Source organism: Epinephelus lanceolatus, chromosome 11 (assembly GCF_041903045.1).
Source record: "Epinephelus lanceolatus isolate andai-2023 chromosome 11, ASM4190304v1, whole genome shotgun sequence".
Lineage (NCBI taxonomy): Eukaryota > Metazoa > Chordata > Actinopteri > Perciformes > Serranidae > Epinephelus > Epinephelus lanceolatus.
In genome coordinates this window covers 25028237-25049620 of record NC_135744.1, presented here as the reverse complement: position 1 = coordinate 25049620, position 21384 = coordinate 25028237, and the positions used below count along the sequence as shown (strand labels likewise).

Sequence of the window (21384 nt, the reverse complement as noted above, 5' to 3'; positions counted from 1 at the left end):
TTAATGAAGTGCCAACCCCTCAACCTGTTTTATTTTCCAAATAAAAACCATTCTTTTTCTTTTTCAAGTTACTATATGTGGAAACCGAGGAGCCCCGCAGTGCACACAATGCTCTGCCACTTCGTTCCTCCCTCACCCCGACCAAGAAAGTCGATGTGGACCGAACCATCATGCCAGATGGAACCATCGTCACCACTGTCACGACCGTCCAGTCTCGACTGAAACTGGACCGCAGTCCAGGTAAATGGACAGAGTAAAGTATTACATGGTGCCAGAGTGGGTGAACATGATGTAAAAGAATGTGGTGATTATATTAACAATCGTCGTGGTGCCTTTCAGGTGAATCACCTCTGTGTTCACCGTCCAAAGTGGAGGTGACCGAGAAGAAACCCACCATCCTGTCAGACGGCAGGAGCAGCACCAGCCCCAACCTCAGCAGTGAGTTTTTGACTGCAAGGCCAGATGATGTTTTACATAACAAATGCAAAGTAGGATAAGAAGCCAGCTGCAGTGAAACATGAGATGAGAGGAATGTTCTTTTCAGTTTACATCATGCACTCTCAGTGAAGGTTCTCTGGGTCACGTAAACCTTTTGTTGTTTAACAAAAGATTTACACAGAGAAACCTCTGGCTTTACAAAGCAAAGAGCAAGGAAACTGAATAAGCAGGACAGACGAAGTGTGACAAGTTTAACTTTATATATGATTTCTCTTAGACAATAAAACTTTTCTTTTTAGTTGATATTATAGTTTTTTTATCCACCTTATTCCTGGCCCCCCAAAATTATGGGCGCATCTTCTGGCACTGAATCCGAACCAGCACTTTCCAATGGTAACAGTTAGCTAATGGTACGCTAATCCTCTTTCCTAAAGTGATTGGGAAATAAATTATGTGGAACACATCACCTGTTAAACCTCAGACAGTATATTGTGATCACACCTCTGCCATCTCTGACCGCTGTCTCAAAGCATTGGTAGGTTTAATTTTTAACCAAGCATGTTAGCGGTTAGCTTGCCTTGCTACGTTAACAGAGCCCGAGCTAGCTTACTGTAAATATCTTCTCCTTTTACACCTACCTCCTTTCACTATCTCACTGGAAGTTGCAACCATAATTATTATAATAGCACCCCTAGGAATAAGGTGGATATATTTCTGGTTCACCATTAATTTTCAAATGGATGTGCCCTGCAACAAAAATTAATTTAATAATGTGCGCCCTCTTGAAAAACCATTTATCATGGTTCACAAGTGTAGTGCTGATTTACATATTTGTGTTTTGTTGCTCAGAGAGCAGCCGCCTCTCTAATGGCCTGGATCCTGTTGCAGAGACGGCCATTCGGCAGCTGACGGAGTCCGCCTCCAAAGTAGCACGGAAGACGCCAACAAAGAGGAGCACGCTGATCATCTCAGGCGTGTCAAAGGTCAGAGAATGGAAACTGTTTCAAATGTAGCGGCAAGTGGAGGTCTTGCCATTTCTGGTAAAACAACACAGAAGTAAAGAAGGTAATTTTTAGACACGCAGTACGGTATGTTTATTAAAGTGCATCTGCACGTCAGTTACCTGCACAGCTACGTCTTTTGATGATTTATCAAACTTTAATACACTAGCCTTTAACAAAGTCTATGAAACCAATTTTGAAGGAATCTAAAATACAATGACGGAGAGGCAAAATGAGTTTAGTCTAAATTTAGTTCACAGTGCCAGCCCCCCCACTGGGCCACATTATAGGAGAATTAGAGTCCTCTGACCTGATTCTTGCCTGAAAGACTGTAGAAATGTTCAGTTTGAGAGTCTGCACTTGAACTTGACACAAAATTAACTGGAATGTGTCTTGATGCTAAAAAGTGTGTTGCATATTTTAAGTATTCGTCTTAATCTGTTTTTAGGTTGCAATTTCTCTAACGCCTTAATCGTGCTCACATTTTTAAAAAGACACTTTTGATTCAATATCTGTCTCTCAGCAGGTTCCGCTCGCAGAAGATGACTGCGCGTTATCGAGCGGCTACGCTGCAGCCATGGATGCAGCCATGCACGGCAACCATTACGGGGCGGGGCATCACCAGGACCCAGATGAAACCACACCCTCGGACGTGTCGGAGCGCCCGTCTGTGGACGATGTGGAATCAGATACTGGTTCAACTGGTGCCTTGGAAACCCGCAGCCTCAAGGACCATAAAGGTAACAGTCGTCACAGTTTGCTGCTCGGTCTGTGTCCAGTAAAACAATCGGAGGTTAAGTTTCCAACAACATCGTTCAGTAGTGTCTTATGTGAAGTGTAAAATCAGTTCAGCTTTCAAATATTGGTTTTGCAAATTGCTTGGCTGCATGTGTCACTTCTCATTCGACATTGGAGCAAAAATGAAAGATTAAAGATGTAAATTTTTAGTTTTGGTTTTTAGAACTGTTCTATTAAATATTATAGTTTATTTTAAATGCAAACAAATCTTTTGTAGCTTTACGTAATCCTCAAAATTTAACACCAAAACATCAGTTGAGCACTGACATCAACTGAGGCCAGACAACATGATGGACTCTACTGCCCTCTGGTGGCCACACTGCAGATCAATGACTTCTATTTGAATATCAATACAACAATAAAGATTTCCCATGAAATCACTGAATTCATTCATAAAACTAGTAGCTGTGAGTTTAGTTACTGCTTTTCAACAATGTCCCTATAGTGTAATAATGGATTACCACTTAATTATACAGGGTTTCCAGGGTCATGGAAAACATGGAAAATGTATTGAATTTCACAATCATGTTTTCCAGGCCTGGAAAAGTCATGGAATTGGTAAATGTTTTGGAAAAGTCATTGAAGTTTTGTTGTATGTAATGGGATTATTATAGTAATCTATCGTGGATAACCCTTCACATAATGTAACATCACGGTAAATCTATTTTCCAAAGCTGACGACGTAACGTAGCTCTAATATGTGTTGATTTGTGACATTTTGCTCACCATCACGTATGTTTTTCCATTTTCCCGTCCTGTTCTGTCTCTCTCTTCATGTGTGCTGATATTTTGTTTGAATAGAGTTTGAATCTGATATGTTTGAAAAATGCCAGGTAAGTGGGACAAGTGAGAAAAATAGGGATGCACGTCATCATTATGGGCCGATATTGGCTTTAACTTAAATATCAGAATCCAGAAACCAACATGCTTTTTCTTAATTTGCACAATGAGCAAATATTTCATGCGTTGGAAGGTATTGTATTTTATGTCTCCATATGCTGGTGGGCCATCATGATAAGAGTACGCATGTACGTATAATATGCTGTTAATTCCACTACAGAAGAGTCTTGATGATCATTAAAACAGGGTGGGGAAAAGTGGATATATTGATATCTGTATCAGTTAAGTATTGGCATATCGGATATCGGCAAAAAATCAAATATCATGCACCCCTAGAGAAAAAAAAAGTTGTTATGGGTCCTTGAAAAGTCATGGAAAAAGTGATGGAATGAAAATGTGCATGATAGTGTGTGTGAACCCTGATTATAGTGACGCATTCTGTCTGCTTCCTTCTAGTGAGCTTTCTACAGAGTGGGACCAAGCTGTTGTTCCGCAGGAGACATCGAGAGAAGGAGCCCTGCCTCAGCCAATCCCATGAAGACATCTCCAACATGGGCAATAACTTTGCTGCCGCCGCGGCCATCAGCCGTAAAAAGTCCGGCAGCTTCTCCAGGCGTCTCATCAAACGCTTCTCTTTCCGCTCATCAGGCAAATCGAAAGGCAAAGCTACCAACGGAGGAGCGGGCTCACTGGATAACTGATCATTAGGGCGGGACATGGGACATCCTGACTTAAACGTTGTCTGTTGTCACTGTCAGAAGAAGAACTAAACCTTGCAAGAGTCCAGTCTTGGACAGGCTGAACACCCCAGGCGGGTTGTCAGAGGATACCTCTGGGAGGGCTTTCCTCAGGAGAGAAGTGATTGCACCTTCAGGACTGAAGTCACGTTTAATCACATGTGATTATGAAAACTGTTTCTTTGAGGAGAAATCTGCTGCTCAGTGAGGGGAAGGTGATACAGTTTGAACACAAACTACAGCGGGAGTGTTCGAGCGTGACTGATGGTGGGAATGCTCTTATACTATTTAATGATATAAAATGCCAGTATGATGCTATCGGTTGCACTTTGGACTGTTTTATAACAGCACATGTAAAATTCCTGAGTTATATAACAGTTATTTATTATTATGTGGTTCTCATGAAACAAGTGCTATTTATTTTAAACCCCCCCCCCCCAAAAAAGACGAGTCATCATGGTTGCATCACTGTAAAATAGAGACATTGCTGTGTGTTTTTCCCACGCTGATGTAATTTTAAACACATAGTTTCAGTAAGTTAACAAATGCAGTCTTACCTAGCAGTCCATTCATAATTGCTTATACGTTGGTTTTAGGATGTTGTTCAACGTTGTATCTTATATAAGAAACAGAAAATAATATATTTATTGTACTTTTTATTTTATAAAGGTACTTTCTGTGGAATATTATAACGCATTTCAGTTCGCTTCTGAAACCAGCCAGGATCTCTCTCAGACTCAAGCCGGGCAATAAGTTTAAACTTTTTTCTGTCTGTATAAAAGAGAATACAAAACATGGTCAGGTCCTGTTCTCCTCGTGGCCGCTGTCACTCCAATAAGTCAAACGTGCATCTACACATATTACAGAGACTTAAGTTGATGCTCATGTGGACATTTCATTAATGCATTAACTCTCAGTCACTCTCGTTGCAGGCAAAATAATTTGCAGGAAATCATAATCATAAACTAAACATTGCAAAACCTATCCTACATTAATTATCATAATGTGTCTTTTTAAATACAAGTCTCACATGAGTGACAGTACTGTACCAGTTCTGCAGTTTCGATTGGTAAAACAGAACTTTGAGGTTGATGCTCTGCTCGAAATTCACGACAGCATGATGGGTGGAGTCGACATACTCAGGGCTAGAAATGAAACGGTTACTAGCAACTAGAGATAAGAGGAAACCTGCTGTGTCCTTCAAAGGCAAACAGAAGCAGTGTGTAAAAATGTACATACATTTTTGGCCATTTGTGTTTTTGTCAGAGAAAATCAAAAATCCTTTAACTGACTGCATCGATTATGAGACTTCAGAACAACCAAACTAAATGATTTTGAGAACATTTGCAGGGTATTTTGCATCATAGCTAATAATAAAAGGGATCCAAGAAGTGGAGCTGCTGCTGTCAAACGGACCACATGCTTTACGAAACTACAACCAATTCATAATGCTGAAGAAATGAAAAAAAAAAGCCACTTCATTGTCTAAAGACACATAATAAACACTATATCGCTGGAATGTGAAACAGACAGCGGCTACAAAATTTAAGAAATGTATGATTTTTGTTGTTATATTTGAAATGTTTAATTTATTGCAAATAAATTATTTTTGGAGCATCACTACATTATTTATGACTACTTTTTAGGAGGTAACAGACATTTGTCACATATAGAATGGAATATGAGACATAGTATGAGGTGTAGTAGTTCAGTGATAATATAGTAAAGCAATGTAGTGCAGCAGAATTACCTCATTATTTGGTACACTATGATATAGAATGGGATATAAGACATAGTATGAGGTGTAGTAGTTCAGTGATAATATAGTAAAGCAAAGTAGTGCAGCAGAATTACCTCATTATTTGGTACACTATGATATAGAATAGGATATAAGACATAGTATGAGGTGTAGAGGTTTAGTAATATAGTACAACAATGTAGGATAGATCAACAATAAACCACTTTTATGGTTAGAGTATTGTACAACAATATAACATAGTGTAAGAAATAATAGTATGTAGTATACTACAGCAATATAGTATCAGATATCTTACATCATGTCACTGCATATATATATATATATATATAATTACTAGCTTGTGTGGTTCTTTCCAAGGTTTCATTATTCTCACAGGCCAGCTATACTATGTTTCTTTTTATTTTACCAAGAAAAAGCTCTTGAGATTAAAAACCTCTTACAAGAGTGGTTTTCTTTCAAATCTGAAGGGTTTAGAAGGTATGTTTTCTTTAAAAATCGCAAAAAATTATACCATTTATTATAGCCAGAAACCGTAAAACCATATTAATGTTGGATTTTCACATTTCCTATGGTCCTTGAACCTATTATGTGGGACAAATGCTTCCCTCAGAAAGAAAAACATGAGAAAATCTAAGCTTAAAATAGTGCTGTTTAATCAAAATCACATTATTCTACATTACTCATTTTAAATTTGACCAAATAAACAAGAGTGAAAAGTCAAGGCTTTTTTCAAATCCAGGATTTCATCTTCAACTTTTAACCTTTAAACATCAAAAGGTAAGTTTTTAAAATCGAACAGCTAATCTATGGTGGAGGAGGGGTCATACATTTCCCCAAAGTCACTCAGGGAGGCTCAGGGAAGAATGTTTGCAGCTTTGGGGGAGGGTCAAAAGGAAATAAAATCACACTCCAGCCAGCCAGTCAACTCCCCTCCCCGATAAGTAGAGAACAGTCCCCTAAAGGAACAACTCAGGAGCTGCATACATGACGGCTTTTTTGCCAAACTCCATGCATACCCTAGGTTAAACCAAAGGGTCCAATATGGCCCTCTAGATGACATTGCACACCTAATATTGATGCACATGAGAAGGCTGAGAGGTTTCAGGAGCAATTTAAACAGTGAGCAGATACTTCATGTAAAATACTGCCTTGGAGGCTTTTCCACTCTGACCAGAATACAACTCTCTTAAGCAACAATAATACTTACTGAGGTCATATTTAAAGATACTGAACATTGTGCAAAATATTGTCAACCAACAGCATCAGTACAAAAGAATCTGTATCAGACTTCTGTCTTAAAACAGTATTAGTGGGAGTGGGTGCTGCTGAGGCACTGACAAAACTTCAGATTGTAAGACAAGGGATGACTTAACCTGCCTCTTCGACAGCTTCCACTGTAGTAGAAAATGAAAGTGAGCAGTAGATGGACTGACTGTGGAAACAGTAAGGCATACTGTTGAATTTGCACATAATTTTTCTTATGTCTTTGTTAGGTAAATGGATGAACGTTTTCAGAATGAAAGGAAAATTTGAAGGGGTTGATATTTATAGGTTATTTTGCAGTGGTTTTACTGCTCTGGCCCTCTTGAGATCGAATTGGGCTGCATGTGGCCCCTGAAATATAATGAGTTTGATACCTCTGTCTGAGACAAACATAATCGACTAACATAGCAATTTTACATTTTTTTCTTAATGTACACACATAAATATGCTGGATGTAGGCCAAGAAAAGCTTTGTAAATAAGAAAATGCCCATGAAAAGAAACAGGAAAACGGGATACAGTGACAAATAAGGGGCTGACATTTAATAAAGAATCTCATTGCATCATGATATACACAGGCCAGAGCATACAAACAGGATGCATCTCTTTAATCCCTTTAATCTAGAACAGTAGCAGAGACCAAAGAAAAGCAGCTTCTATTTCTGAACTAAAAAAAAACCCAGTTTCAGTTTTTTCACTAGGAAATATATAAAATGTTTAAGTTATCTTATATTGTAACACTAGTGTTATGGAATTCTGCTTAAAATGTGCTTTACTTTCACTGAATAACTTAAAATACCGCCAAAAACTTGAAGCTGGAGGGAAGATACTCGATTGGTTTTCTCTGTCCGCCTCTTAACACATGACCCAACCACAACAAGCCGGAAACGCAGCAGCCAATCGCCTGTGTTTCTTCCTCAGGACCAATCTTGGTTGGTTTGAGGCCAGAGGCAGATACACCAATAGTCAGTGACTTCTCGTCCCCTTTGACCTCTCACAGCCAATCACAGGTGACGATTTCAATTCCAACAGCCAATCACGTTCTAGGGCGGGACAAAGCCGGGGGTTTATATCCAGGTTGTGCGGCTCTGGGGTGCACATCGTTTGCCAACTACCACCTTTGCAAGTTTCAGAAGTGGACGAGATCTTCAACCGATAATGTCTGGAAGAGGAAAAACCGGAAAGGCCCGCGCCAAGGCCAAGACCCGCAGCTCCCGTGCCGGTCTCCAGTTCCCTGTGGGCCGTGTCCACCGTCTCCTCCGCAAGGGTAACTACGCTGAGAGAGTGGGCGCCGGAGCTCCCGTGTACCTGGCCGCAGTGCTGGAGTACCTCACCGCTGAGATCCTGGAGTTGGCCGGCAACGCCGCCAGAGACAACAAGAAGACCCGTATCATCCCCCGCCACCTGCAGCTGGCTGTCCGCAACGACGAGGAGCTGAACAAACTGCTCGGCGGCGTGACCATCGCCCAGGGCGGCGTCCTGCCCAACATCCAGGCCGTGCTGCTGCCCAAGAAGACCGGCCAGTCTGCACCGAGCTCCGGCAAGGCGGGAAAGAAGGCCTCCTCTCAGTCTCAGGAGTATTAGCTTGCTGGCTAATAACTTTTACCCCAAAGGCCCTTCTAAGGGCCACCCAACTCTCATTGAAAGAGCAGCGTTTCCTGTTGTTGCTGTCTTGTTTCATTTTTTGCATTTTTATTTAATAAACGCTTGTTTTGTAAAAGTGGTCAGCACCATCTCTTGTAGGTTAACGTTAGCTTGAGCTAACGGTACTTGCTAGCTATGAGTATCAAGTCTTGCTAGCTATTAGTCGGTAAGCTAATGAATCAAGCTAACCCTTCAGTGTCCAGCAGATCTGGGTAGGCCACAGCTCTCTGCTCTTAAAATATGAGGTTTAAAGTTCATAAGGTAACATATGTGTCTTTAAACCTGTGTGACTCATTCAGTAGGCCTTTACAGGGTTATTGGACCTGCTGGTTAAAATACTTAGTTACCTATGTTCCCAGCAGAGAAATTTGGCTGTGGCAATAAAAGTAAAGAACCTAACAGAAATAGAGCAGTAAAACACAAGAACATTTGAGCACCACTCTGTTAAAATGACTGTTGCTGATAAATTAGCAGTGGTAGGATTGATGGCTACACATTTAAAATGTGTTTAAACAATGTAGGGCAGGGGGATATGTGTAGAGTATAAGATCATGCACTGTGGGTTCTTGCACCAGAACCTGCAACACAGCCTGCAGGTGGCTGTCCAACTGGCTCTCTGTAGCATGACTGTGCAACTTTGTGCAAGATGGGCTCTGGGTTCACATTTAACACTGCAGTTCTCATTCTGCTTACATAAAAGCATAGCCACAGAGTAGAAATTTTAATAAAACCAGGGTTGGGAACTCACTTGTTTGTCCTCTAGCCTCTCTGCATGATGGATTTCAAAATCTACCAGCCACTTAATAAATTAGAATTGTTTTCAGGCTGGTGAGATCAGCAAATCCAGCAGCCACTTGCATATTTTACCAGCATTTAGCTGAGGGGCTGGAGAAATTTTCCAACCCTGAGTCAAGCTATAGACCAATAATTGTCCAGTTTATTAAATGAGCATAGCTAAAATTGATTCAGTATAATGCAGCAATAAATGCTACCAGTTTGAAACTGTGGTGTTGATACAGTCATTTCAGAAGCTGTGGTGCAGTTATACTTTGTCTATCCCAGGCACCACACACTACAGCCTCCAAAATGATTGAAGTTTAATCGACACCTCTAAAAATATCACTATTTTACGCTTAGATTTGGATATGTGTTTTTTCTGTGGGAAGTGTTCATCCAACATAATGGGTTCCAGGACCGTAAGAAATTTAAAAATCCAACATTAATTTTGATTATACAGTTTCTGGCTGTGATAAATGGTGTAATTTCGGTGATTTTTAGAGAAAACATAACTTCCAAACTTGTCAGATTTAAAGAAAACCACCTTTGAAAAGGAGAATTTTAATCTCAAGAGGTTTTTCTGGTTAAATAAAAAATAACAACAAAAACAGTATAGCTGGCATGTGTGAACTGAACATGGCTTTTATGAAGGCTGCAACACTATTAAATTGCATTAGCTATAGTTAGTGTGTCTAAGAAGCAGACAGCTGTTTGTATGTTGATGCACAAACCCACATTTAGATATAGGGCATGTTGATTTGAAGATTGTCTGTGGGATTTCACCCGTCAAAACAGTTTTCTCCAGGTGGAAGTGTCCTGAATTGAGTGTTGGTGCATCTGTTAGTTAAAGCATGCATGACACAGTAACGGTTCTTTGTGCTTGAAGCCCCAGGTGCTTCCTTGTAACATATGAGGAAAAAACAGCTGCAGCCAGTTAACAAGCATGAGCAGTAACATCTGATGTGGCTCTGATACATCAGACATACAATTTGGATTAAAGGGATAGTTTGGATTTTTTTTGAAGTGGGGTTGTATGGGGTACATATCCAAAGTCAGTGTATTACATACAGTAGATGTCAGTCGGCACGCCCCCACTTTGGAGAAGCAGGCTGGAGTCGGACATGGAAGCTACGCAATCTACTGCTGCATAGGGGTCAGCAACAACACATGATTTAGCCACCTTAAAAAAGTCCCAACTAGAAAAATCAGTATCAGTTTAAGTGTATGCTTCACCGTCAGACAGTGATTTTCAACAGGGAGGATACTACTGTCTTTAGTTCCTCACTTATGGTCTCACCAAAGGCACCAGGCTCCACTGACAAAAATAAATAATGCCCTCTACTTACTAACTCCACTATTCACATTTGTAGTACATGTGATCAAAATAAGGCAAATAATCATTAATTCAAGCAAGAGGCGCTCTGTTGTATGAGACAAAGGCTGTCAGCCTATAGTAGCATTTGGATAAAGTTCCAACAAATCGTGTGAGTAATTTTTGGTAGTGTATTAAGATTGAAATATGTTATCATTTGCTACCCTCTTTATATATAGTTATATATAATATAACTTGACACTTAGCTTTCATAAAATATCATGTGAATTAGTGTTGAGAGGTTAAAAGTCTTTGTCCAGTCAGAGAGGGATGTGGTCTAATTATACAGCTATCGGTGCAAATTAGGGATGCAAGATCATATCGGCATGTCATCGGTATCGACCAATATCAGCTTCAAAATGAAAAATCAGAATCAGCCAACATGCTTTTTCTTAATTTGCACAATGAATGAATATCACATATAGTACACTGAAAAGTATTGTATTTCATGTCTCCATCTGCTGGTGGGCCATCGTGATAAGAGTATGCATGCAAAAACCTAGAATATCTCAGCTGGCCAACTGAAGTCTACATTAGAAAAAAATCCCCACCATGCAAACTCCATGATGATGCACATTAGGTTGCATAAAACAAAGTCATGGCCTCTGACAGCTACACAGCACAGCGATCGGACAACAAACACACCCAAGAGTTACGAATGCAGGTGGTACAGCATGCTGGAAAAAGGCAATGCAACAGCATGACTGATGTACCAAGTCTTCATTGCTATAATCCATTGTTTCTGTTGTGGATACAGTCTGGCTTTTGCTGCCCCCAAGTGGCCTAAGAATGCAGTACCTGTCGTTAAAATATACAAAAAAAGTTATACATACAGTTCCTACATACAGTCCATACAAAACTATGGCTATTCACAATCCCACACCTCAGTACCTCCAGTGCATGTACAGACTGCCATCAGCCAACAAACTGCATGCTGCCCATTGCACCACACATCTGTTTTACAAAGTCATTTGTAATATATATATATATATATATATATATATATATATATATATATATATATATATATATATATAGAATATGTTTCAAGATCCAATTGATAATCAGCCCAAAATATTCTCACATATACACACTGAACAATAACTAAAACATTAAAAAATAAAACCTTTAAAAGTTTAGTGAGTGAGTTTGAGCTGTCAGCTGCTGGCCTCCGTTGCTATGGCAACACACTGAAATGCAACAACCTTATCAATTCACTTCACTACAATTTGTAGCCCACAGACAAAATCACAAAGTTCAGTATGAACTTTATAACCTGAGAGCAAAATGTACTTCACTGACTTTGCCACCAGGGGTCAATTGTTTCATGCCTAATAATCTGGGACGTGTGCGACGTGTTGATGCCCATGTGTGTTTCCATTAAATAACAACTGAATACAGCTCACTTCACATATTGTTCCAGCAGATATTCAAAGCATGCGCCTTATTGTAACACCAGGAAAAGACTGATGACAATGTTTCCTGCTGGAAATGAAAAAATCACAACTGACATTAAAACACTGAAATATCTGAAGAACTATTTTAAGGATCCATCAGTCCTTCTAACAGTCACACTTAATTATTCTATGTGTGGGATTTATAAAAGTGGTGGTGATCTTGATGTAATCTGTGGCGTGGATTACTTGTTTTCTCATTACATCTCAGACATGCAGCTAAAAGAAATCACCCACAACCTTTCCGCCTGCAGATATTTCTGTCTGCTTCCAGTGTTTTATTAGTGGCAAAAACAGCGTGACGCACTGAGTCTGAACCGAGCCCAGGACAGGCTGAACCAATTACTCGGGCCTTGACAACGTGTCCAACACCGACAGCCGGGCCCAAAATTCCAGGCTGAGAGGAAAAACTTGAGCGTCCATTGGCTGTGATAACTATAATTTCCTGATTGGTGCTCGGTCAGAGGCTCTAAATTTAACAGCTCCTCTCAGCTGTTGGTGACAAAGCAAACAGTGATATTCAGCTTATCTCGATTTACCTCTGCTTTTTCTGGGACTGTACAGAATGTATGTGACTGTATCCATGAAGCAGAGATGTAAGGTCACAGAAACTGTCTGGGAAATATCACTTGTGCTTTTCTAAAAGTGCGAACAAAGGCAATCTGATCTGTCATGAGTTTAAAGTGATCTCATCCTGACACTGTTTCCATGTTTTGTTAATTACAGCTTGGCGGAATAATGAATGGAACAAGTGTTTCCTAAAGCTAGTTACTGAAGGGAAACTATGCACTGAGTACAGTCTGTACATCTTATAGGACAAATCTGCCTTGTGAAAAAAAAGAGCAATGTTAGATTCAAATGGATGGGAAAAAGAAAATAAGAGGGGAGAGAAAAAGGGCCGGAAAGAGGGGTGGATCCGACAGAAAGATGTATGTGGATGCACTGAATGTTTCACTTTACAAACTGTCCCGGGCAGCAGTGAAGGACTGACAGCATATTTCCATCCTCGAGGAGAGAACCAGGAGACTTTTCTCATGCAGAGCTGGGAAGATGCCTCGTCTCTTGTGTTTTTAATCTTTGGACTGAATCATCCCGCAGACGAGGAGATGTTCGTAGCCAGCTCTGGTAATGAAAAACACAAACATTTGCTTGATAGTGTGTAGCAATGGGAGAGTATGTGGGAGAGTGGAGGAGATAATGGGGCTATTGTGGCATTTTACACTCATGGTTTTCAGCCTAATGTGACCCAGTTATCTCACTCATTGTGCACCGTGTGTGAGAGACTTCACATACTTTTAATATTGTGCATGCTTATTTATAACTTCGACATTACAGAGCAGGTGAAAGCCATTTAGTTTCAGAAAGAGAACAGTTTAGGAGCCAAACCCAGCCATGTCTGTGAATGGACACTTTCATGTGTGTGTGAAATCAGCCTGCCTTTAGGGCTCCTGCGTCCAGTCATGTACTTTGGTGGAATTACAGGCTGATGAAGTATTTCCCAGACAGGAGTGTGAGGTGCACATGTGCCTGAGTGACTATATTTTAACTTCAAAATGACAAAAACCTTCCAATGTGTTGCATTTCTGCACAACAATTGTGCTTCATGATTATGACTTGTTTGCTTGTAGATAACATGTCCGCACTGTCTTGAGTGTAAGTTATGAGAGACAAGTGGACAGATGTTTAAGGAGAGAGTGCATCTGTTTGGTGGGGGAGTCAAATGAAAGGTTTTTGGGAATCAGCAGCTTCCTGTTGTTCTTTTAAATTTGTCCTGGTGTGTCTGGAGTGGTGCCTTATGAGAGCAGCAGCTGGTACTTTCTCAACTGCTAGATGATTGTTGCAATATGAGAATGTGGGTGTTTGGTCAAGCAGAGCAAATCAGGATATTGGCGTGGTTTTCATGTGTGAGCACTGTTAATTTGTGGCAGAATAACAGGAGCAAAAATGCTGTACAATGAGACACCATCACACCCTGCACCTATCCAAGTCTTTGCTGTCTGATGATAATCTGTATAACTATCTGTGAATCAGTGTTTTATCACTCCTCCCTCAGGATAAGGGTCTTTCATGTGTTGAGTGGTGTCTCACACGCAGCATTGCTCCCAGCCACAACAAGCCCCACCAATAAAATAGTTTAATTTAGCTCAAGGTTAGGGTGAAGGGCATGGTTTGGCCATCAGTCTAAGCGGAAGAGGCAGGATCTGTGCACAGCTGAGAGGAAGTGCTGACTGGGCTCAGGGCAAGGAAGTCCCCGTTACCTGAAATAATGACAGAAGGAAGGTGGAAGCTGTTTCGCATCAGACTGGAATGTAAGCTGCGTCTACCTCTATGACTGTATCCCGCTCAAGCGTTTTGTACCTGACCGCATGCTGCCACCTGTCTGCTGTCATGTGTAGACATCAGGCAGAGATCTTCAGACGTCTGCTCCACAAGTCAGGTTAGTCAGAGCAGTTTGTATCTGCAGAGCAGATGCGGAGTAAGGATGGACGGGGACTGAAGTCCTTAAAGGTTTCTCAAAAGTCCTAAATCTTTGAAGTTTTTAAAGGACCTTTAAATTTGTGTCACCTAGATCAGTGATTCCCAACTGATCGCAGCCATGAGGACCAGATTTCTCCTTAGTCACCTATTTTAGGTCCACACACTTCAGTGTATTCAGCATCATACTTGCATTTGGCCATATCCTTGAGTTAGTTTGTTGTCTCTGTCATGTAGTCATCCCTTAGTCACTCACTCTACAGCAGGAAACTGCACTTCAAAGTTAAAGCTCTGTGCCTGAAATTCACTTTACTTCAAAATAAAGTGTGTTCTTTTACAAACTTGACACCTTCACGACCCACTTTTGGACCAGGACCCACCAGTTGGGAACCAGTGCTTTAGACATCCCTCTTCGATCCTGAGGCGCTCCCAGGTCAGATGAGATATATAATCCCTCCAGCGTATTCTGGGTCTGCCCCGGGGCCTCCTACCAGTTAGACATGCGTGAAAAACCTCTAACGGGAGGCGCAAAGGAGGCATCCTGATCAGATGCCTGAACCACCTCAACTGACCCCTTTGATGCAAAGGAGCAGCGACTCTACTCCGAGCTCCCTTCGGATGTCGGAGCTCCTCACCCTATCTCTAAGGCTGAGCCCAGCCACCCCACGGAGGAAACTCATTTCGACTGCTTGTATCCATGATCTCTCATCTTCTCATCTTTCGGTCACTACCCAGAGCTTATGACCGTAGGTGAGGGTTGGGACGCAGATGGACCAGTAAATCGAAAGCTTCGCCTTCCAGCTCAGCTCCATCTTCACCACGACGGTCCTGTGCCACACCCGCATCATTGCTGATGCCACAACGAAAGTCTATCTCACACTCCATTTTCCCTTCACTTGTAAAGAAGAACTGAAGACACTTGAACTCCTTCGCTCTCTGTTAACCCAAAGGGAACAATCCATCGTTGTCTGGCAAAGAACTACGGCATGCATGCAGGATCAACAGGATGATGCTTTTTTCCCTGGCAACTGTCATACTTCTTCAAAATGATATACAGATTTTTAGGCATTTTATCATCTAAAATGGCTTGGAAAATAGTGCACACAGTGAATGGGAAAAACAAACTCACCAGGGGAGCTTGCCTCTGGACCCTGCTACGTTTGAGCTCCCAGTGTTTACAACATCTGGCTCCGCCCCTGCTACAAGGCACACATACTGCACGATCTGAAACTCCCACTGGACACAAGATTCAAGAAGAATCCTCACATCAGTGCAAATCTTCTAGTTGAACTCTAAGCATCCTCCCACAGCACTCATAACCTGTCTAAATGCAGAGGCATATCTACAGTTAATTCAGACTTACAAACAAGACCATTAAATAAAGCTGCGTTAAGTCATAGTGTTGGCAAGGAATCAAGATCAGATGGTGAACAGACATTCATATTGATCATTAATCCACCTGGATGTCTGTAACGGCGTGTTTAAACTCCAAGGAAAAATAAAAACATTCTTCTCATAGCCTGGATGGTTTGAGCTGATTGAAACAATACACAGCCTTTTTATTTAAACTTAATTTGAAACATTTGTGGGATTTATAGCTTCACTCCATAAATAAACTCAGTCTTTCAAACCACCAGACTTTTTGCTATAAAAATGGCTCAAATAGCATATTTTAAAATCTGTGTTAATAGCCTTGTAAATCACAATATTTCTAATAATTCTACTTGAATTTGTTGAATTATATATCATCTATTGGCACTGACACTTATTGTCATATGAGATTCTGTTAGTAAATTATATAATAATAATGAAAACATGAGGTTAACAATGACCATGTGTTTAATTATCCCCCTCCTCTACTGTGTTGCCTTATTTGCTGTAGCTAGAGTGACTAATCTACATTTGAAATCCCCATTTAAAGGACATTCAGCAACTTGTCACCCCTCAGCTGTAACTTCCACATCATCACTGAGACTGACATCAACCCCTCTCTGCACTGGACTTTTGCTTCAAGTCCATCTGGTTACTTAGCTGCCTCTGTTTGTTTGTTTTTATTTTCCTTAGTGACTCATCATCTGCTTCATTTCCTCCATCTCCTCTCTGGCCTCCGACCATGGGAAAAGCCTTGAGAGATCAATAGTGGAGCCTTTCTCCCACTCTCTTCCACTCTCTCTGTCTGCATCGGGCCAAGTCATTCCTGTGGGACGTCTGAAAAGATGGCTCACATGTGTTTGCTCACTTCCTGTGGAACACTGTATTTTCTCTATCCCATTATCACTGATGTTTCGAGCACAGCGGACGCATTATGATCCAAAGAGCTTAGTCATATTATCATAAACTCTTATTCAACAGTTTTTCCAGAGTGGAAATACCCACTCTGTAGTTTGTTGCATCAGAGGCACAGAGCTCAGAGCAGGAAGTCAGAGGACACAAGGTGTTTTCCATCTCCGACTCCTACATCATGTTGTATTTCCTCCCTGGGTCAGACTGTTAACACCTGCTTTACTAATACACAACACCGAGGAGACTCGCAGCACTGAAGGGGTTTGTTCTCCAGCCTCCCCTGATCATCTGGTGTGGTCCATATGATCTTTCAATCAATGGAAAGCCTGTAGGAGTGAATACATCTCAGGGACTCTCTGAAGAGGATCTGAACTTTGACCCCATGCCTCCCTCAGTATGGGCTGTTTTGAAATTGGAGTTGAGGCTCTTCACTTGTAGGGTTCATCTGCCAAAAAAAGAGAAAGGAAACCAGTAAAGAAGATGTCCTGTAATCAGATGTAACAGCACATTTTCAAAGGCAGTGCCGATGCCGGGTCCCCCCTCTGTAACTCTGCACCGGGATGGGGAGGAGAAGGGGTTGGGAGGAGGGAAGTAGCAGAGGAACTCAGTGAGTGAATGAAGAAAGCTGGGAGCAAGACGTAAATAATAATGTGGACACTGATCTATGGATTAACACACTTCACACAGACTCATGGATCTAGCTGCTGTCTGGACTCTGTAAGAGTAGAGAAATGGTAAGAGCTGCATGCCTGTCAGTGACGTTAAGTAAACTGTTAACTGTGTTTGCAGCACTGCTGTGTTTATAAATTGTTTTCTGCCTCGTCCTTTATAAGAACAACACTCTGTTTTATTTTATTCATCGTTTCAGATGTCAGATTTAATCTGTTTGTCAGTGTTCACTCTCAGCACAAATCATTTCTCTTTAAAAGTAGCAGCCCAGACTGCGTGGCTGCCGGCGGTGTCTATTTTCAGAAGCTCATGGCAACTCTGAAGGGCATAACTGCCCCCATAATCACAGGTTACAGTGGAAGGAGCTGCATTTGCAAGCACTAAAACTATTCTCCGGCCTGGGTGTGTACGTTAAATCACTGAGGCTTGTGGGTGCAGGAGCATATGTGTGCACATGTGTGTGTGTGTGTGTGTGAGTCAGACAGCAAGAGACACATAACCCTTCCCACTCTCCCGTCCTGTGTCTGTGACTGCGTGGCTCAAAGAGGGCCAGTGTTGACAGCCTGTGGGCTGACAGCAGAGGCGTGAGGGGTCCAGTGTCAGCGGCGAACAGAGGGGATGGTCTGTTCTCCGTGTCACTGGGTCCTCTGAGACTCACACACTGGACATGATTGTCAGATATGTGTGGTTTCACGCGGCGGCTTCGTCTGGAGTGACATCAGACGCAGATAGAACGCCCTGTTGTCTCAGCCAGAGCTAAACTTGGCTCACAGCAGCTGTGGATGGTTTTTGGCTACTTTTTTTTTTTTTTTTTTTAAAGAATTTGAATTGATAAGTGATGTCAGCACGGAGCGACAAAGAGCTCAAGCATTTCAGTTTGATGTAACAGTCATGTGTCGGTGTGGGAATGGGCTGATGTGGTCATTTCCTGACATACAGAGAGGCGGCAAATTAAAGGAAAAAGCAGAATAGATGAAAAACACAGGTGCAGAGTTATTTACTGGTTTGATGAGTATGAAAATGAGCTGAATCATATGTTGTTGCCTTCAAAGTCACTATGTGTCAACCCAGTTGAACAGATTTTAGACTGAGATACAGACAGCTGCCTTCATCATCGCCATCAAAGCACCAAAAGATGGAGTTCATCCCTCCAGTACAGAGTTTGAGAGACTGTTGTTTTGGATATTTTGTTAACTTTCCATCCATCTGTTTATCATATCTGAAGATTACCAGATCACTAAATAAAGAGATCTCCTTTGAAATTAACTACATGTCAAACATGACATACAGTGGTCCCTGGTAGACAAAACAGACACTAAAAAGTAGGAAGTTGTGTCTATTTCAGTTTGGCCTGGAATGCTGAGCTGATACTAAATTGTTGCCAGGACGAGCAGCCCATGTGGGTGATAGTGAAAGAAGTGGATACCAGCTTTTAGCAGAAAATATGGTGAGTCATCTGGGCTGCTTATGTGTCTGTGTGCGATTGTTTGAGGTCCATCTGGTCCTGTTTCTCTCTCCTCTGATGTGAGCAGCGATGAGCAGACAGCTGGATGTAATCTGCAGCATCTGTCTGCGAACATGGAGTGTGTGTGTGTGTGTTTGTGTGTGTTTGTATTTGGGAGACCTATGTATGAGTCACAAGTGAGTCATCGAGGACAGAGAATGCAGTGATCTGACCCCCCGTGTGCGAGGGACCTGCAGGGCTCATTTACGCCTTCTGCTACAGCTCCAAAGTACAACTGTGATGAAATGTGTAAAATCAGTGATCTCTCTTAGATTGAGGCGAAAATCAACGCGAGCTGTCTTGATGGATCGTTTTGTCTGGCTGGTTCTGGTGAAACAATTACCCACAGTATAATGGTTTGGTCACATGGGCTTATAAGTGGGGCAGGAGGTTTCTAAGGAAAGCACTGTTCCCATTGTAGTACAACTGTAGTAGCAGTATTCCCAGCGCACCCATTCATGCCCTGCTCTCTCTCTCTGTCTCTCTCTGTCCCTGTGTACGTGTGTGTTTGCTTCAGGATCTTCATGTGTCAGATAATTCTGACAGTCTAGCCGACATGGAGCGTGTGAGCCGGAGTAAAGTGGAACATGGGCGACAGACGCACCAGGTGTTACAGGTGAGTCAATTCTTACTTCAGGACCAGTGACCATTTACAGCTGATGCTACTGGGCTGCTAAATCATGACAAACTAACTTAATTGCTATTATATATCTGCTGTGAGGCAGCTTGTTACTCAATATAACAGAGAAGTGAGTGATTTGTGTAAAGATACAAGGATTTTTAAGTCAGATTTTGGCAATAAATCAGCTTCACATCAAATAAATGAACCTGCAAATCAGTGCTTGTGGTAAGAATCGGCATATCAACCTATTTTACATATGCTGTCTATTTAAAGTGTGTTTAACATCTTTTAAATGTAAAGACAGGGATATTTATTTGCGCTATCTCTGTGTTTCTCTTTATTTCTAACACATAACTTGGACTTTGAATCAAACACTTTTCAGTGTATCATCATCAGTCTCCCAGTTACAGTCAGAGTTATGGGTGATACATGGAGCTTATATAAGATGTAATGCTATATCTTATTCCAGTGGTTCCCAACTGGTGGGTCACGGTACAAAAGTGGGTCGCAGGTCCATTCTGAATGGACCGCAAGAGACTCGCAAGCGTGTCAAATTTGTAAAAAAAAAAAAAAAAAAAACACACTTTATTTTGAAGTACAGTGAATTTCTGGCACAGAGCTTTTATTTTAAAGTGCCATTTCCTACTGTAGAGTGAATGACTAACGGACAGCTACTTATCAGAGTCAGCAAACTAGTTCGACGAGATGGCCAAATACAGGTATGATGTTGTATTAAACTGTGTGGACCTTGAACTAATGACTATGGAGAAATCTGGACCCCGTGGCTGGACCAGTTGGGAACCCCTGTCTTATTCTGTTATAAAAACAGAGAGACAGAGATTTCAAGACGAGGGCCTGCAGTGCAGTTTGAATCAATACTGGGGTTCTTATTTGAGCATTTCAGCATTTATTATTTGCTGTGTGGCTGTTCATACATGTAGTTTTCACTTTTAAGATTTGCTACCAAGCTGACGTCCATTTCACTGAGTGTTAAGACATCTAAAATCCATATGCTACTAATAAAGTAGTTTCAGGATCATGTACAATGCTGGGGAGTTAATTAAATTACAAATAAATGTAACTGTAATCAGCTACAGTTAACAGAGAGAAAAATGTGTAATTATATTACAGTCACTAATCAAAATGTTGGTAATTATAAAGTGGTTACATTCAAATATGTTGTTTTCAGTAAGAGGCTTAATGTAGAATATAATATTTATTATGTATCTTTTCACCATGCGGAGGAACCTTCTTTTGGCATTTTTCCATTGTGACAAATTATATTTTCATGACTTAGCTTTATTGCCTAGTTTACAACATTCTGTCACAAAAACAATCACATGTAATAAGCTTAATTACTTTCATGATGTAATTAAAATAGTGGCATTACTTATCACTAATTAATTAATTTGTTTCATTTCAAAAGTAACTTTCCCAACACTGATGATGTAATCATGCTCTTTCATTTGTTTTGTTTTGACAGAGCACACCTTTAGACCTGATTGAGACAGGCAAGTCCCTGAAAGTCCAGGCAGAGCGCCCCCACCTGGTTAGTTTGGGAAGTGGGCGTCTGAGCACCGCCATCACCTTGTTGCCACTGCTGGAAGGTGAATGACCTGTGACTTGTGTGTGTATGTGTGGTTTGGAGTGTATGTTAGTGTGTTGGTAGGATGGGTGGGTGTAAAATAGTGTGGTGTTCATAAAATGGAAAGTAGTCCTCATTTAAAATGATATATTTTCTCACTGAAG

At 41.2% G+C, this 21384-nt stretch overlaps 3 protein-coding genes across 12 annotated transcripts in view; all 3 read left to right on the top strand.

Annotated features, from left to right (window-relative positions):
• Positions 1–5434, top strand: part of c2cd2l (c2cd2 like) — a 30178-nt gene extending 24744 nt beyond the window's left edge. The window contains exons 11-15 of one of the 4 annotated variants that reach the window (XM_033633979.2): positions 69–240; positions 340–438; positions 1288–1421; positions 1966–2179; positions 3534–5434. In XM_033633979.2, coding sequence (XP_033489870.1) covers positions 69–240; positions 340–438; positions 1288–1421; positions 1966–2179; positions 3534–3778 — 864 coding nt within the window. In that variant the 3' untranslated portion in view covers positions 3779–5434. Of the gene's footprint in view, positions 1–68; positions 241–339; positions 439–1287; positions 1422–1962; positions 2180–3533 lie in introns of all 4 variants that reach the window. The other 3 variants (XM_078172408.1, XM_033633988.2, XM_033633970.2) reach the window with 3 other exon arrangements.
• A 2486-nt stretch (positions 5435–7920) lies between these two features.
• On the top strand, positions 7921–8555 carry h2ax (H2A.X variant histone). Its single transcript, XM_033643601.2, has one exon. It carries the CDS (start codon positions 7994–7996, stop codon positions 8417–8419), a length of 426 nt encoding a protein of 141 aa, XP_033499492.1. The 5' UTR covers positions 7921–7993; the 3' UTR covers positions 8420–8555.
• A 4456-nt stretch (positions 8556–13011) lies between these two features.
• The window catches only part of phldb1a (pleckstrin homology-like domain, family B, member 1a), a 40676-nt gene continuing 32303 nt past the window's right edge, over positions 13012–21384 (top strand). For 3 of the 7 annotated variants that reach the window (XM_078172402.1, XM_078172403.1, XM_033643540.2), the window contains exons 1-3: positions 17032–17574; positions 19531–19629; positions 21119–21242. In XM_078172402.1, coding sequence (XP_078028528.1) covers positions 17572–17574; positions 19531–19629; positions 21119–21242 — 226 coding nt within the window. In that variant the 5' untranslated portion in view covers positions 17032–17571. Of the gene's footprint in view, positions 13208–17030; positions 17575–19530; positions 19630–21118; positions 21243–21384 lie in introns of those variants that run through there. The other 4 variants (XM_078172406.1, XM_078172405.1, XM_078172401.1 and 1 more) reach the window with 3 other exon arrangements.

What these genes read in the sequence shown, in the direction of transcription:
- h2ax (XM_033643601.2), top strand. Translation starts at nt 7,994, where the DNA reads ATGTCTGGAAGAGGAAAAACCGGAAAGGCCCGCGCCAAGGCCAAGACC.